This window comes from Schistocerca piceifrons, chromosome 4 (genome assembly GCF_021461385.2).
Source record: "Schistocerca piceifrons isolate TAMUIC-IGC-003096 chromosome 4, iqSchPice1.1, whole genome shotgun sequence".
In the NCBI taxonomy this organism is placed as follows: Eukaryota; Metazoa; Arthropoda; class Insecta; order Orthoptera; family Acrididae; genus Schistocerca; species Schistocerca piceifrons.
The window spans coordinates 824,290,573-824,307,168 of NC_060141.1; the positions used below are offsets into that span (position 1 = coordinate 824,290,573).

Consider the following 16,596-nt stretch of genomic DNA (forward strand, 5'->3'; position numbering starts at 1 on the left):
AAAGGCAAAGAAAGGGAGGGGAAAAAAGGCAAAGAAAAGGGGGGGAAAAAAGGCAAAGAAAGGGGGGGAAAAAAGGCAAAGAAAGGGGGGGAAAAAAGGCAAAGAAAGGGGGGAAAAAGGCAAAGAAAGGGGGGGAAAAAAAGGCAAAGAAAGGGGGGGAAAAAAGGCAAAGAAAGGGGGGGGAAAAAAGGCAAAGAAAGGGGGGGAAAAAAGGCAAAGAAAGGGGGGGAAAAAAGGCAAAGAAAGGGGGGGAAAAAAGGCAAAGAAAGGGGGGGAAAAAAGGCAAAGAAAGGGGGGAAAAAAAGGCAAAGAAAGGGGGGAAAAAAGTCAAAGAAAGGGGGGGAAAAAAGGCAAAGAAAGGGGGGGAAAAAAGGCAAAGAAAGGGGGGAAAAAAGGCAAAGAAAGGGGGGGAAAAAAGGCAAAGAAAGGGGGGGAAAAAAGGCAAAGAAAGGGGGGGAAAAAAGGCAAAGAAAGGGGGGAAAAAAGGCAAAGAAAGGGGGGAAAAAAGGCAAAGAAAGGGGGGAAAAAGGCAAAGAAAGGGGGAAAAAGGCAAAGAAAGGGGGGAAAAAAGGCAAAGAAAGGGGGGAAAAAAGGCAAAGAAAGGGGGGGAAAAAAGGCAAAGAAAGGGGGGAAAAAAGGCAAAGAAAGGGGGGAAAAAAGGCAAAGAAAGGGGGGGAAAAAAGGCAAAGAAAGGGGGGAAAAAAGGCAAAGAAAGGGGGGAAAAAAGGCAAAGAAAGGGGGGAAAAAAGGCAAAGAAAGGGGGGAAAAAAGGCAAAGAAAGGGGGGAAAAAAGGCAAAGAAAGGGGGGAAAAAAGGCAAAGAAAGGGGGGAAAAAAGGCAAAGAAAGGGGGGGAAAAAAAGGCAAAGAAAGGGGGGAAAAAAGGCAAAGAAAGGGGGGAAAAAAGGCAAAGAAAGGGGGGAAAAAAAGGCAAAGAAAGGGGGGAAAAAAGGCAAAGAAAGGGGGGAAAAAAGGCAAAGAAAGGGGGGAAAAAAGGCAAAGAAAGGGGGGGAAAAAAGGCAAAGAAAGGGGGGAAAAAAGGCAAAGAAAGGGGGGAAAAAAGGCAAAGAAAGGGGGGAAAAAAGGCAAAGAAAGGGGGGAAAAAAGGCAAAGAAAGGGGGAAAAAAGGCAAAGAAAGGGGGAAAAAAAGGCAAAGAAAGGGGGAAAAAAGGCAAAGAAAGGGGGAAAAAAGGCAAAGAAAGGGGGAAAAAAGGCAAAGAAAGGGGGAAAAAAAGGCAAAGAAAGGGGGGAAAAAAGGCAAAGAAAGGGGGAAAAAAAGGCAAAGAAAGGGGGAAAAAAAGGCAAAGAAAGGGGGAAAAAAGGCAAAGAAAGGGGGAAAAAAAGGCAAAGAAAGGGGGAAAAAAAGGCAAAGAAAGGGGGAAAAAAAGGCAAAGAAAGGGGGAAAAAAAGGCAAAGAAAGGGGGAAAAAAAGGCAAAGAAAGGGGGAAAAAAAGGCAAAGAAAGGGGGAAAAAAAGGCAAAGAAAGGGGGAAAAAAAGGCAAAGAAAGGGGGAAAAAAAGGCAAAGAAAGGGGGAAAAAAAGGCAAAGAAAGGGGGAAAAAAAGGCAAAGAAAGGGGGGAAAAAAGGCAAAGAAAGGGGGGAAAAAAGGCAAAGAAAGGGGGGAAAAAAGGCAAAGAAAGGGGGGAAAAAAGGCAAAGAAAGGGGGGAAAAAAGGCAAAGAAAGGGGGGAAAAAAGGCAAAGAAAGGGGGGAAAAAAGGCAAAGAAAGGGGGGAAAAAAGGCAAAGAAAGGGGGAAAAAAGGCAAAGAAAGGGGGAAAAAAGGCAAAGAAAGGGGGAAAAAAGGCAAAGAAAGGGGGAAAAAAGGCAAAGAAAGGGGGAAAAAAGGCAAAGAAAGGGGGAAAAAAGGCAAAGAAAGGGAAAACAAAGAAAGGGAAAACAAAGAAAGGGAAAACAAAGAAAGGGAAAACAAAGAAAGGGAAAACAAAGAAAGGGAAAACAAAGAAAGGGAAAACAAAGAAAGGGAAAACAAAGAAAGGGAAAACAAAGAAAGGGAAAACAAAGAAAGGGAAAACAAAGAAAGGGAAAACAAAGAAAGGGAAAACAAAGAAAGGGAAAACAAAGAAAGGGAAAACAAAGAAAGGGAAAACAAAGAAAGGGAAAACAAAGAAAGGGAAAACAAAGAAAGGGAAAACAAAGAAAGGGAAAACAAAGAAAGGGAAAACAAAGAAAGGGAAAACAAAGAAAGGGAAAACAAAGAAAGGGAAAACAAAGAAAGGGAAAACAAAGAAAGGGAAAGGAAAGAGGAGAGGTCTCAAACGCCACAGCGGAGAAAAGGGTAAAGAGAAGAGGTAAGGAAAAGAGAAGTTCAAAGGAAGGATGAAGACATACATGCAGAGAAGGCGAAGAATGCGGTACATTTACGAGCGTCCGTCTCTGGATGTAGTCACAAACCATACTCCCAGAGGGGGAGAAAGGGAAGGAAAGAGCCAGAGGTGGGGGGGGGGGGGGGGCGAAGATGGGGGACGGGGAAGGATGCGGAAAGGGAAGGGAAGGTATGCAGCCCGGAAAGGAAGGAGGGCGACATTAGCTCGGGGTCCCGTGCTCGCTACGCACGTATCCACAAAAGAGTTGTGGACCCCCTGGGGGGTTTGATCTTGGATGACAGCACCACTCCATCAAATGTGAGAATAAGAGTATGGATGGACACTAAGAAGGAATATCTTTTTCATTACACGATGGATGGCAATGACACACTGATCAGAGAGCTAAGATTGGATTTTGGGCTCGGTTAGACCATCGAGCAGCTTTATACAAATTACACCATGGGAAGAATTCTAAGTTTTATGGGCCCTGACATGAACAGGGTAGCTGTGGAGAATCGAGGCAGCAAGCAGTAGTTGTGTTTGAAAATCAGAAGTAGGCTCCAAAAGTAATGTGCTAATCTGTAGAGGAAAGCAGGATTTCACAGGGCTGCCAACTGCATCAACACTTTCTGAATAGTAACCTGATTGTCCGAGGCGAAAGACTGACCATCTTCAGTATGTGAGACCACAAGGAACTGTGGTGCAGCAGGAAGGGTCTTTGAATCATTAGCCTCATTACGTTTATGTTTTGTGGATGTCAACTGAAGACTATTGACTCATTGCGAGGAAATCCCCACTGTTGCTAGCATCTCCGATGGTGCGCTCCAACTGACGGGGGCCCCCTTCATGAGGGGGCACACCGGCCTTAGGCCATTTTTCACACCTCAGATCACACCTCCCGAACACATGACAGAGGGACCAATCGATAGTTTAGGAAGATTGCAGCTCGGGCAATGATCCTCCCTGGACCTGGCTTGTACCAGGGGATACACGTGAACTCTACCTGTCGACCTGGGGCTGGGAATTACTCGTTACCCAGTCACCGTTACGCATCAGATGCGTGGGCCTGCCTTCAAGGAGTGCACAGGGAGGAAGAAGAAAAAAGAGGAACCTCAAATGCTAAAGTGGAGGAACGAGAGAAGGGAAACAAAGAAAGGAAAAGCGAGCAAAATGCAAAGGTGAGAGTGTTCTTATGTCAGTGACACACAATGCAGAACATTCCCAATAACATCCCAGACATGTTCCACAAAGGAGGGGAAAAAGAATAGCAAGAGGATATGCATGCAGCATGGAATGGACAAAATGGTGCACAGGCTGGGGCCTGTTGTAGCCAAGCACGAGCCCGCCAAAGAGTGGCGAGCCCCCTGGGGGGCGCCTATGGGCAGAGGATGACAATGTGGCCAGTCAGTACTGTTGGGCCTTCAAGCCTGTTCAGACCGAGTTTAATTGTTTTGGTATACACCTTGTATTAACTACATCAGAACAGGAATGCGAAGTAATTTTAGACTGAAATGCAGTAATACAACCAACAAGTAAGACTTGCAACTTCTTTTACTTCACTGCAGCCTCAGAATTTCATGCAATTTGGCATGTATACGTTCACATTTTGCTTAATGTCCTTAAGGACCCTCTCATTTAGAATCTGGGGTGGAATTCAGTTCCCTTTTAAGTATTTTTCCAAAATCCTGCACATCACTGAGAATCTCATCAACAAACATGAGGATAAACCCACTTGCCTGAAGACACGAGCACATCAGTAATGGAACCGTCATGGTTGCTCTGGACGATGGCCTCCTCTCCATTGCGGACGCTCGTCCAGTAGACGTTCAGCCCGTCGTAAGCCACTCCTGCCACATGCTGCAGCCCACCTGCCAGCAACTTGTACACCTCGTTCCGCATGAAATACACCCAAACTTCAGTTTTCGTAGAGAACAGCAAGACAGCTTCTCCTTCTGCACCCAACAGCAAGAAATGGCAGAATTATTTCTCAAGATATTATAATATTGTCTACAACGCATAGTTATTTTACTACTGCTGAGAATAATTGTTCTGTACATCATATTCAACATACGGTGTACAGATGAATTATCTGCACATACTTTTTCCTGAATCTAAGGACAAAAAAACTGGCATGTGTTGAAGTAATTGTAACAAGACTGGTTTTAAAACTTCCAGGCAGATTAAAACTGTGTGCCCGACGGAGACTTGAACTCGGGACCTTTGTCTTTCGCGGGCAAGTGCTCTATCATCTGAGCTACCGAAGCACGACTCACGCCCGGTACTCACAGCTTTACTTCTGCCAGTATCTCGTCTCCTACCTTCCCAACTTTATAGAAGCTCTCCTGCGAACCTGCCAGGAAGTTTCATATCAGCGCATACTCCGCTGCAGAGTGAAAATCTCATTCTGGAAACATCCCCAGGCTGTGGCTAAGCCATGTCTCCGCACTATCCTTTCTTTCAGGAGTGCTAGTTCTGCAAGGTTCGCAGGAGAGCTTCTGTAAGGTTTGGAAGGTAGGAGACGAGATACTGGCAGAAGTAAAGCTGTGAGTACCAGGTGTGAGTCATGCTTCGATAGCTCAGATGGTAGAGCACTTGCCTGTGAAAGGCAAAGGTCCCGAGTTCGAGTCTCGGTCGGGCACACAGTTTTAATCTGCCAGGAAGTTTCATATCAGCGCACACTCCGCTGCAGAGTGAAAATCTCATTCTGAAGACTGGTATTGCTCCACCACCAAAAGATCCTATTATACTGTAGTGTTGCGACCTCATTCTGACATGTTAGGCGCATATTACAAGTTAAGAAGAGAACATCGGAAACTGCAGCAGGAAGAAAGTACAATGTGAACAAGCGGAAAAAAGAAAAAGAGAGAGAGAGAGAGAGAGAGAGAGAGAGAGAGAGAGAGAGAGAGAGAGAGAGAGAAAAGAAACAGTAATGACCTGACATTTTGCAGCCAAAAAGCAAAATGAATATATATATAAAATAGAAAGAAACATTCCACATGGGAAAAATATATTGAAAACAAAGATTCCATGACTTACCAAACGGGAAAGCGCTGGTAGATAGGCACAATAAAAAAACACACAAACACACACACAAAATTTCAAGCTTTCGCAACCAACAGTTGCTACGTCAGGAAAGAAGGAAGGAGAGGGAAAAATTAAAGGATGTGGGTTTTAAGGGAGAGCGTAAGGAGTCATTCCAATCCCGGGAGTGGAAAGACTTACCTTAGGGGGAAAAAGGACAAGTATACACTCGTGCGCGCACACACACACACACATATATCCATCCACACATATACAAACACAAGCAGACATATTTAAAGGCCTTTAAATGTCTGCTTGTGTCTGTATATGTATATGTGTGTGTGTGTGTGTGTGTGTGTGTGTGTGTGTGTGTGTGTGTGGAGGGGGGGGGGTTGGATTAAAAGAAGGGGAAAAGAACCAAACTACGAGGTCCCTTGTTCCGAATAAAACACTGCCACAAGTGTGAGAATAAAATAAATGAGACTGACAACTCAAAACGGAATGAAAGGAAAAAAATCACAACGATGACGAAGAGCAACAAACATGTAAATGGACAAAAGGGGACCAAAAGAACCATAGAAATGGGATGTAGAGACTGAAACAACAAAGCAGATTACCGTGGCTGGCTGACCATGAGAATAAAAAAGGAGAAGCCATCAACTCTGCAACACATTAAAACCTACACCCTAGAAGCACTAGGGTGGAGGACACAGAGAGACAAAGGACATGCACTAAAACTTAGATCAAGTGATAAAACCCACCCACATGAATAAAACATGAAACTACAACAGCCAATGAGGCATTGTTACATAAAATTAGCGGCAATGAGTCCGGTAACCCAAAATTTTGTCGCCGTGCAGTCAAAGTGGGACAGTGCACCAGAATATGGACCACTGTCAACCAGGCATCGCACCGACACTCAGGCGGTTCTTCGCGGAGCTGGAGGTAACCGTGGGTCGCCCAAGCAGAGCCAATGCAGAGCCCGGCAGAGGACAACTGCTTCCCTGCGAGAGGCCTGATTGGAAAACTTCCACACATTCGTGGCCTCTTTAATGACACACAGTTTGTTGTGTGTACTGTTATGCCATTCCATCTCTCAGAGCCGAGAAACCCTACAGTGTAAGTCAGAATGCAGGTCAGGTTCAGTGATGCCCATCTCCAGAAGAGGTTTCCATGTAGCCTGTTTGGCCAGCCTGTCAGCAAATTCATTGCCTGGGAAGCCGACGTGTCCTGGGGTCCACACAAACACCAGTGAACGATGAGATTGGTCCAGGGCATAGAGAGACTCCTGGATGGACGCTACCAAAGGATGGTGAGGGAAGCACTGGTTGATAGCCTGTCAGCTGCTCAAGGGGTCAGTACACAGAAAAAACTATTCTCTGGGGCATGAACGGATATACTGAAGTGACAAGAGATGGCCACCAGTTCTGCAGTGAATACACTGCAGCCATTGGGCAAGGAATGCAGTTACAAATGGCCCCTGTGGACATAGACAAAGCCAAAATGACCATCAGCCATCAGGCTGTCTGTGTAAAACACTTCAGAGCCCCAGAACATGTCAAAAATCAAGAGGAATTGACAGTGGAGAGCGACAGGAGTAACTGATTCTTCAGGGTCATGCAAAATGTCCAGACGAATCTGCAGCCTAGGTGTACACCATGGCGATGTATGCAGATGGACCTGGATGGGAGGTGGTAAAGGGAAGGACTCTACTTCAGACAGAATGGATCGCACACGAACCGCAATTGTTAGCCCTGACCTGGGTCGTCGATGTGGGAGGAACTGCCACAGGTGGTAAAAGGAGACTGTAATTCGGATGCTCGGGAGAAATACAAATGTGTGCAGCATAACTGGAGTGCAGTTGTGCACGTCGGGTCTGCAATGGAGGGACTCCAGCCTCCACCAGGACACTGGTCACCTACTCGTTCTAAAAGCACCCGCCACTAGGCGAACGCCACAATGGTGCACTGGCTCGAGTACACGCAATGCTGAAGGCGCCACTGAACCATAAACCAGACTCTCAAGGCGGGCTTGAACAAGGGCTCTGTAGAGCTGCAGCAGAGTAGAGCGATCTGCACCCCAGTTGGTGTTGCTCAGGCAGCAGAAGACATTGAGGTGCTTCCAGCACTTCCACTTAAGCTGACAAAGGTGAGGTAACCAAGTCAATCGGGTGTTGAAAACCAGTTCTACGAATCGGTAAGTCTCCACTACAGTTAGTGGATTGTCATGAAAGTAAAGTTCTGGTTCCGGATGAAAGGTACAACACTGACAGAAGTGCATGACACACGACTTAGTGGCCAAAAACGAAGCCATGGGCAAGAGCCCAGGACTGCACCTTGTGGATGGCTACCTGTAGGCGCCGCTCAGCACCACCACTACTGGTTGAACAGTACGAAATGCAGAAGTCGTCTGCATACAGGGAGGTTAAGACGGACAGTCCTACATCTGCTGCTAGACCATTAATAGACGCTAAAAATAGTGATACACTCAACACAGAGCCCTGTGGGACCCCATTCCCCTGGATATGGAGGAGAACTATGGGAGGCACAAACTTGGACACAGAAAGTACGGAGTGACAGGAAATTCTGAATAAAAATTGGGTTGGTTGGTTGAGGTTTAAGGGACCAAACAGCAAGGTCATCAGTCCCTTGTTTCAAATATGCGCCATTCTGCTAATGGGACAACTCAGTAAAGTCAGAACAATAAAACAGAAAAAGGGAAAAAAATGTAAAAAATACTAACAAAGAGATAGAGGGGCTGGCCAGTACTTACCTCAGCTCAGTACAGCCGATAGATACACATAAAACAGAACTGAAAACTTACATTCCTAGCTTTCGGAACTTTGTTCCTTCATCAGGGAGGAGAGAGGGGAAAAAAGGGAAGAAGGGAAAGTGGATTCAGTTACTCACAACCCAGGTTATGAAGCAACAGGGAAAGGTAAACAGGGAGGGTAGCAAGGATGGAGGCATGGTTGTCAGAGGGAAGCCAAAGATATTCTACTGTAAGTACTGTGCCAGCTTCAAACCAAAGAGGATGCATACAGAAGTAAAGAGGTATATAGTATAAAGATAAACAACTATGTAGGATGAAAAGATGCGTGAATGGCTAAAGAGGAAAGGGAAAGAGGAGAAGACTGAAGAGTGAATGGGAGTGACGTCGTTTAACGTAGGTTCAGTCCAGGAGGATGGCGGGATGAAAGGATGTGTTGGAGTGCAAGTCCCATCTCCGCAGTTCAGAGGGACTGGTGTTGGGTGGGAGAAGCCAAATGGCACATACGGTGTAGCAGGTTCCTAGGTCCCTAGAATTATGCTGGAGGACATGCCCCGCTACTGGGTATTGGGCATCTCCTAGGCGGACAGTTCGTCTGTGTCCGTTCATGCGCTCAGCCAGTTTGGTTGTTGTCATGCCGATGTAAAAAGCTGTGCAGTGCAGGCATGTCAGTTGATAAATGACATGTGTAGTTTCACACGTAGTCCTGCCTTGAATTGTGTATGTTTTACCAGTAGCGGGGCTGGAGTAGGTGGTTGTGGGGGGATACATGGGGCAGGTTTTGCAGCGGGGTCGGTTACAGGGGTAGGAACCGCTGGGTAGAGAAGAGAAGTCCCTACAATATTCCCAGACTACCTTCTCTACCCAGCGGTTCCTACCCCTGTAACCCCTGGGTAGAGAAGAGAAGTCCCTACAATATTCCCAGACTACCTTCTCTACCCAGCGGTTCCTACCCCTGTAACCGACCCCGCTGCAAAACCTGCCCCATGCATCCCCCCACAACCACCTACTCCAGCCCCGCTACTGGTAAAACATACACAATTCAAGGCAGGGCTACGTGTGAAACCACACACGTCATTTATCAACTGACATGCCTGCACTGCACAGCCTTTTACATCGGCATGACAACAACCAAACTGGCTGAGCGCATGAACGGACACAGACGAACTGTCCGCCTAGGAGATGCCCAATACCCAGTAGCGGAGCATGCCCTCCAGCATAATTCTAGGGACCTAGGAACCTGCTACACCGTATGTGCCATTTGGCTTCTCCCACCCAACACCAGTCCCTCTGAACTGCGGAGATGGGAACTTGCACTCCAACACATCCTTTCATCCCGCCATCCCCCTGGACTGAACCTACGTTAAACAACGTCACTCCCATTCACTCTTCAGTCTTCTCCTCTTTCCCTTTCCTCTTTAGCCATTCACGCATCTTTTCATCCTACATAGTTGTGTTTATCTTTATACTATATACCTCTTTACTTCTGTATGCATCCTCTTTGGTTTGAAGCTGGCACAGTACTTACAGTAGAATATCTTTGGCTTCCCTCTGACAACCATGCCTCCATCCTTGCTACCCTCCCTGTTTACCTTTCCCTGTTGCTTCATAACCTGGGTTGTGAGTAACTGAATCCACTTTCCCTTCTTCCCTTTTTTCCCCTCTCTCCTCCCTGATGAAGGAACAAAGTTCCGAAAGCTAGGAATGTAAATTTTCAGTTCTGTTTTATGTGTATCTATCGGCTGTACTGAGCTGAGGTAAGTACTGGCCAGCCCCTCTATCTCTTTGTTAGTATTTGTTTCACATCTTATGAGATTTTCCACTAATCATTTAAAAAACGTAAAAAGGCAGTCATGTTGTCATTGGTAAAAAACAAAATGAGGGAAGTCGGTAAGAGAACAAACCCAACACTATGCTGAAGCAGTATAGGCAAGACCACCTGTGACTTAAAAGGTACAACTGCTATAATGTAGAAAGTACGTATGGGAATAGAAAGACTAACCAAGCCTTAAATAAAAAAATAAAAAAGGGTAAAAAACAGAGTAAAAGGGGAAGAAAAGAGGAATTCGGTCAGGGAGGTGAATCAGGAATCTCCGAACACTACTTACAGTGGGAGACACCCAAACACTCGCCGCCCTGCCCCAACACCAGAGAGAGATTAAAAACCTTAAAACTGAGAATAAAAACCACTTTCCCGGAGGAAACCAAGAACCAGGGAGACCATCCGGGAATCGTCAGCCAACATCAAAGGTAAAGTGTGGGGGAGCCTGTACTTAGCACGCAGAGCCAAAAGAAGGGGGCATTCAACCAAAATGTGGGCTACTGACTGGAAGGCTCCACAACCACAAAGTGGGGGTGGCTCATCACGCAAAAGAAAACCATGGGTCAACCGAGTATGGCCAATGCGGAAACGACACAGTGTGGTCGAGTCCTTTCGGGAGAGGCGAAAGGAAGAACACCACGTGCCTGGTGTCACCTTAATTGCACGAAGTTTATTAGACAGGTGAGTAGCCTCCCGAGAATTGGCCCATGACTGTGCAAAGTGGGATTTGATGTGAAGCCGTAAATCCGCTGCAGGAGGGGCTACAGAAAACAGGGGGTAAGTAACTGCTCCCCCAGCCAAACGATCAGTGAGCTCTTTACCCGGGATACCCACATGGCCAGGGACCCAAAGGAAGTCAATAGAACAAGCAGCACGGTGAATATCAGCAAGATTGTCATGGATGGCAGAGACCAAGGGATGGCGCGAAAAACACCGGTCAATAGCAAGAAGGCCACTCATCGAGTCCGTGCATAACAAAACGTGGTTGCGTTGGGACTGTTTAATAAAGGTAAGGGCCTGGGAAATTGCCATCAATTCCGCAGTAAACACCCCACATGTAGGTGGCAGCAGATGACTTTCCGTTCCAACAGAGGACGTGAAGGCATACCCAACACGATCAGCAGATTTAGAGCCATCAGTGTAAAAAACAACAGCATCCTGAAACTCCCATAAAATTTGGCAGAAAAAGGAACGGAACACCACCGAGGGGATGGAATCTTTCGGACCGCGGCGGAGATCCATCCGAAGTCGAGGCCGAGGAACTAACCAAGGAGGGGTGGAGGGGAGGGAGTGAGGAAGACAGGACAAAGAAGGAAGCTGAAAATCACGGCAAAGAGACGCAAGGCGCAGCCCAACCGGTAAACCCGCCTGAGGGCGGGAGTTGGGTGGGCGACATCCATGGTCTGGGAACAGGATAGAATTGGAAGGATGAGTGGGAGAGGAACGGATAGTGAGTGCATAAGACACCAGAAGCTGGGACCGCCGAACAGAAAGGGGGGGGGGGGGGGGGATCCCAGCATCAACCAGGAGACTATCAACAGGGCTAGTAGGGAAGGCACCGGAGGCCAAACGGATACCACGATGGTGGACTGGATCCAGCACGTGCAGTGTGGAAGGAGCAGCTGAACCATAAACTTAACAACCATAGTCCAAGCGAGACAGAACTAGAGCACTATAAAGACGGAGGAGGAGGGAACGGTCCGCACCCCAAGAGGAGTGGGCAAGGAAGCGAAGGACATTGAGCTTACAGAAACATGCTACCTTCAGGAGTCTGATATGGGGCAGCCAAGTGAGCTTGTTGTCGAAAAGAAGACCCAGGAAACGAAACTGTGTGACCACAGGCAATCGTTGTGCAGCGAGATAGAGCTCTGGATCAGGGTGGATCGTAGTACGGCGACAGAAGTGGACCACTCGCGATTTTAAAGGAGAGAATTGAAACCCGTATGAGAGGGTCCATGCAGAGGCATGTCGTATAGCTACCTGGAGCTGCCGCTCTGCAGATGCCATCGAGGAGGAACTAACCCAAATGCAGAAATCATCCACATACAGGGCAGGGGCAACCAAGGGACCGACAGAGGCTACAAGTCCATCGATAGCAATGAGGAAAAGAAGGACACAAGACAGAACCCTGTGGGATGCCCGTCTCCTGGGTCTGTGGAGAACTAAAAGCAGTACCAACTCGAACTCTGAATGACCGATGGATCAGGAACTGGCAGATAAAAATCGGGAGTGGGCCCCGAAGACCCCACTGATGAAGGGTAAGTAAGATGTGATGGCACCAGGCTGTGTCATAGGCCTTGCAAAGGTCAAAAAACACTGCAACCAAATGGCGGCGCTGTGAAAAAGCTTGCCGAACTGCGGATTCCAAGCGAAGTAAATGATCGATTGGAGAATGTCCCTCTCGAAAGCCACACTGGTAAGGGGACAATAGATCCCGAGATTCGAGGACCCAATTGAGTCGACGGGCTACCATCCGTTCAAGTAACTTACAAACAACATTGGTCAAACTAATTGGCCGATAGCTATCAACAGATAGGGGGTTCTTACCAGGCTTAAGGACAGGAACCACAATGCTATCCCTCCACTGAGAAGGGAAGTCACCCTGGAGCCAGATACGGTTAAACACCCGAAGAAGATGTTGCAGTTGTGGAGCACTGAGATGTTGAAGCAGTTGGTTATGAATGGAATCTAGGCCAGGGGCCGTATCATGAGAAGAAGATAGAGCAGAAAGAAATTCCCATTCAGTAAAAGGTTCGTTGTAAGATTCTGACTCACAAGGGGTGAAACATAAGGTGGAAGCTTCAGCCAGCTGTTTTTGATGAAGGATAGCAGCTGGATAGGAGGCTGATGCTGACGCCACTGCAAAATTGGTCGCAAGATGTTCTGCAAGAACTAATGGGTCCGTACAAATGCCATCTGGGAGGTGAAGGCCTGGGAGGGTGGACTGCCGATGGCAACCTTGGAGAGAACGAAGTGTATCCCATACCCGTGACAGAGAGACAGTAGAACCAAGGGAAGAAACGAATTGTTCCCAACATATCTGCTTACCCTGTTTGATTAAATAACGGGCTTTAGCACGGAGGCGTTTAAAGGTAGTAAGGCTGGCTACGGATGGGTGCCTCTTAAAGTGTCGCAAAGCTCGACGGCGATCACGGATGGCAATGGCAATGGCAATGGCCGTACTCCACCACGGGACTTGCCGGCGACGAAATGGTCCAGATGAGCACGGGACAGCAAGGCTAGCAGCGTGAACAATCGCGTCAGACACGTCACGTAGGACGTCATCAATACAACCTGACAAAGAGGGAGAAAACTCTACCTGCGCAGTGTATAGAGGCCAATCGGTGCGGTGGAAAGACCAACGAGGTAACCTGTCCATCGGGGAGCGGGAAGGGAGCGTGATAATCAATGGGAAATGGTCACTATCACAAAGGTCGTCGTGTGGCGACCAGTGTAATGAAGGGAGGAGAGAGGGAGAAGAAAGATAAAGATCAATGGCAGAAAAGGTACCATGACCGGCACTGAAATGAGTAGGGGAGCCATCATTAAGAAGGCACAGATCGTGGTCTGCAATAAATTGGTCTATAAGAAGACCTCGTCTAGATGGAAAGGCACTGCCCCACAAAGGATGATGAGCATTAAAATCCCCAAGGAGGAGGAAGGGAGGAGGAAGTTGCTGAAGAAGGATGGTTAAGGCAGCAGGTGTAAGAGTCCTGTCAGGAGGGAGATAAAGATTGCAAACTGTGACTGCAGAGTCTAAGTGGACCCTAACAGCAACCGCTTCCAATGTAGTTTGGAGAGGAATCCACATGCTAGCAATGTCTGTACGGACCAACGTACAAATGCCACCAGAAGCCCGCAAGGGTCCGACCCGATTTCGACAGAAAACACGGAACCCACGGAGGGTCGGTGAGCGAGCATCAGTAAAATGAGATTCCTGGAGAACCACACAAGCCGCAGAGTAGGACGAAAGAAGGGATTTCAATTCCGGAAGGTGACGATAGTATCCATTACAATTCCATTGGAGAACCACAGAACGATGGTTTAAATGAGGGCTGAAAACGCTAAATCCAGTCATACCGCCGGGTCCCCACCCGTCACCAACAAGGAGGGGGCGACATCCATGAACGACACGGCATAATCCGGTTGTGAAGTCTGGGAAGGGACCTCCGGTGACACCAGAGGCTCTTTGTCCTGGGACTTATGTTTCTTCTTCTTTTCAGGCTGAGATCAAGGAGGGCTGTGTGGCATAAAGGAGCCAGCTGCAGCAAGATGAGGAACAGAAAGAGACCGGGTGACCTGGGGGCTGACAGACCGCGGCTCTCGCGGTCGTCGCGCGGCAGCAGACCTTTGACCTGGAAGGTGCTGGGAAGGGGCATCCCGGGAGAGGCGCCCTTGACCGGCAGACGCCGAAGGAGTGGGACACTTCTCTGGCTGGGGAGGGGGAGCAGCGCCCATAGGTGGTGTGGGAGCTGCAGGGGAGAGGGGGAGGAGAGGGGTCCGGGATGGGGGTAAGGAAGGGGGAGGAAGGGGTGAAGATGTAACCAGTGCGTAACTAGATGTCATGGACACAGGGTGCAGTCGTGCATATTTCTTACGGGCCTCCGTGTAGGTTAAACGATCGAGGGACTTATACTCCTGTATCTTTTTTTCTTTCTTATATACTGGGCAATCTGGTGAACGTGGAGAATGACTACCATGACAATTTACACATACAGGAGGGGGAACACAGGGACTCCCCTCATGGAGTGGACGTCCACAGTCACCACAGAGAGGGGCCTGGGAACAGCGAGAAGACATGTGGCCAAAACGCAAGCACTTAAAACACCTCATAGGAGGAGGTATGTACGGCTTCACATCACAGCGATAGACCATAATCTTAACTTTCTCAGCGAGGGTATCCCCTTCAAAGGCCAGGATAAAGGCGCCAGTATCAATACGATTATCTTTAGGACCCTTCTGAACACGCCGAACAAAGTGAACACCCCACCGTCCGAGATTGTCCCGAAGTTTATCAGTTTGAAGGATGAGGTCCCTGTGAAAAATCACACCGTTGTACCATATTTAGAGACTGGTGAGGGGTAATGGACACAGGAATTGTGCCAAGATGGGTACAGGCACGAAGGGCCGCAGATTGGGCAGCTGAAGCAGTTTTTATCAGCAACGAACCCGACCGCATCTTGCTCAGGGAGTCCACTTCGCCAAACTTGTCTTCAATGTGTTCCACAAAGAATAAAGGTTTGACACTGGTGAAAGTATCTCCATCAGTCCTGGTGCAAACTAGATAACGGGGGAAAGGTTTTGCCCCTAGGCGACGGGCCTGACCCTCTTCCCAGGGGGTAGCCATGGAAAGGAAGGCCGAAGGGGCAAGAGAAGCAGCACTTGAGGAATCAGTTCCACGCAGAGAGACGGCCGCAGAAGAACGGCCAGAGTTTTGGACCCGTATGCGTTTCATCTGCATAGCGTCTGCCCTGATACCACCCACTCCGATCAGGGGCTCTCCTCACGGGCACCACCCAGCCACAGCAAGGGCCGTCTGGCACGGCGGCCATTGCCGGGAGTTCCGATGCTCCAGGATGACGAGCAACCACTCCAAGGCATGCATGAGGAGGTCACAGCTCAGGTACCAGAAGTGTGATCCCTGTGTGTTCAGGGGGCCTCAACCAAAAGGGTACATAGCGACCCCACCACATGGGCTGGCTACCGTGCTGGCTATGCACCCTAGCATCAGACGACGACGTGAAAGAAAAGGTGGAATGTACTAGGAGGGCGCACGTCGGAGACACTAGGTAAGGTGCTCTTCCCCAAATGGCTCACACTATGGAGGAGAAATTTTGTAATGGAGGTCAAACCCCAGAAAGGGACCAAGGAATGTCAGAAGAAGGAGATGATTACGCAACAAAGCCGGAGTGTAAAACCAACAGAACCAGGAGGATAGCGGAGGCCAACATAAGCAAGGACACCAATAGAGGGAGAGGAGAGGGCAAGGGGAAAGGAGCATGGAGGGGAAAGGAGGGGAAGGGAAAGGAAATGCAGCCCGGGAGAGAAAGAAGGCTGCAATGGCTCGGGGCCCAGTGCTCGCCACACACGTATCCACAAAAGAGTTGTGGACCTCCTGGGGGGAATAAAAATTGGGAGTGGGCCTAGGTGACTCCACCCGTATAATGTGGCAAGGTATGATGTTGCCAGGTGGTGTCATATGCTTTGCATGGATAAAAAAAGATGGCAACAAGGTGTTGGCATCTGGAAAAGGCTGTTTGGATGACAGACTTGAGGGACACAAGATTATCAGTGGTGGAGCGCCCCTGGCAGAAGCCGCCCTGACATGGATCCAGTAGGCCATGTGACTCCAGGACCCAACCCAACTGCTGACACACCATATGATCTAGCAGCTTACAGACAACGTTGGTGAGGCTGATAGCTATCCACATCAAGCAGATTTTTACCGGGTCTGAGCACTGGGATGATGGTGCTCTCCCGCCATTGCAATGAAAAGATGCCATTGCACCAGATCCAGTTGAAGATGAAAAGATGGCACTTGTAGTCAGACGAGAGATGTTTAATCATCTGACTGTGGATCCGATCCGGCCCAGGAGCTGTGTCGGGGCAATGTGCAAGTGCGCTGAGGAGCTCCCAATCCGCTGTTTGAGGGTGAGAAAGGC

General features: G+C 48.4%; 1 protein-coding gene across 1 annotated transcript in view; it reads right to left on the reverse strand.

Annotated features, from left to right (window-relative positions):
* LOC124795226 (vitellogenin receptor-like) overlaps positions 1–16,596 on the reverse strand; it is a gene marked incomplete in the record, with an annotated part of 212,927 nt that overhangs the window by 142,824 nt on the left and 53,507 nt on the right. The window contains 1 exon segment of the mRNA XM_047259148.1: positions 4,058–4,274. Within this exon segment, the coding sequence (XP_047115104.1) occupies positions 4,058–4,274 (217 nt within the window).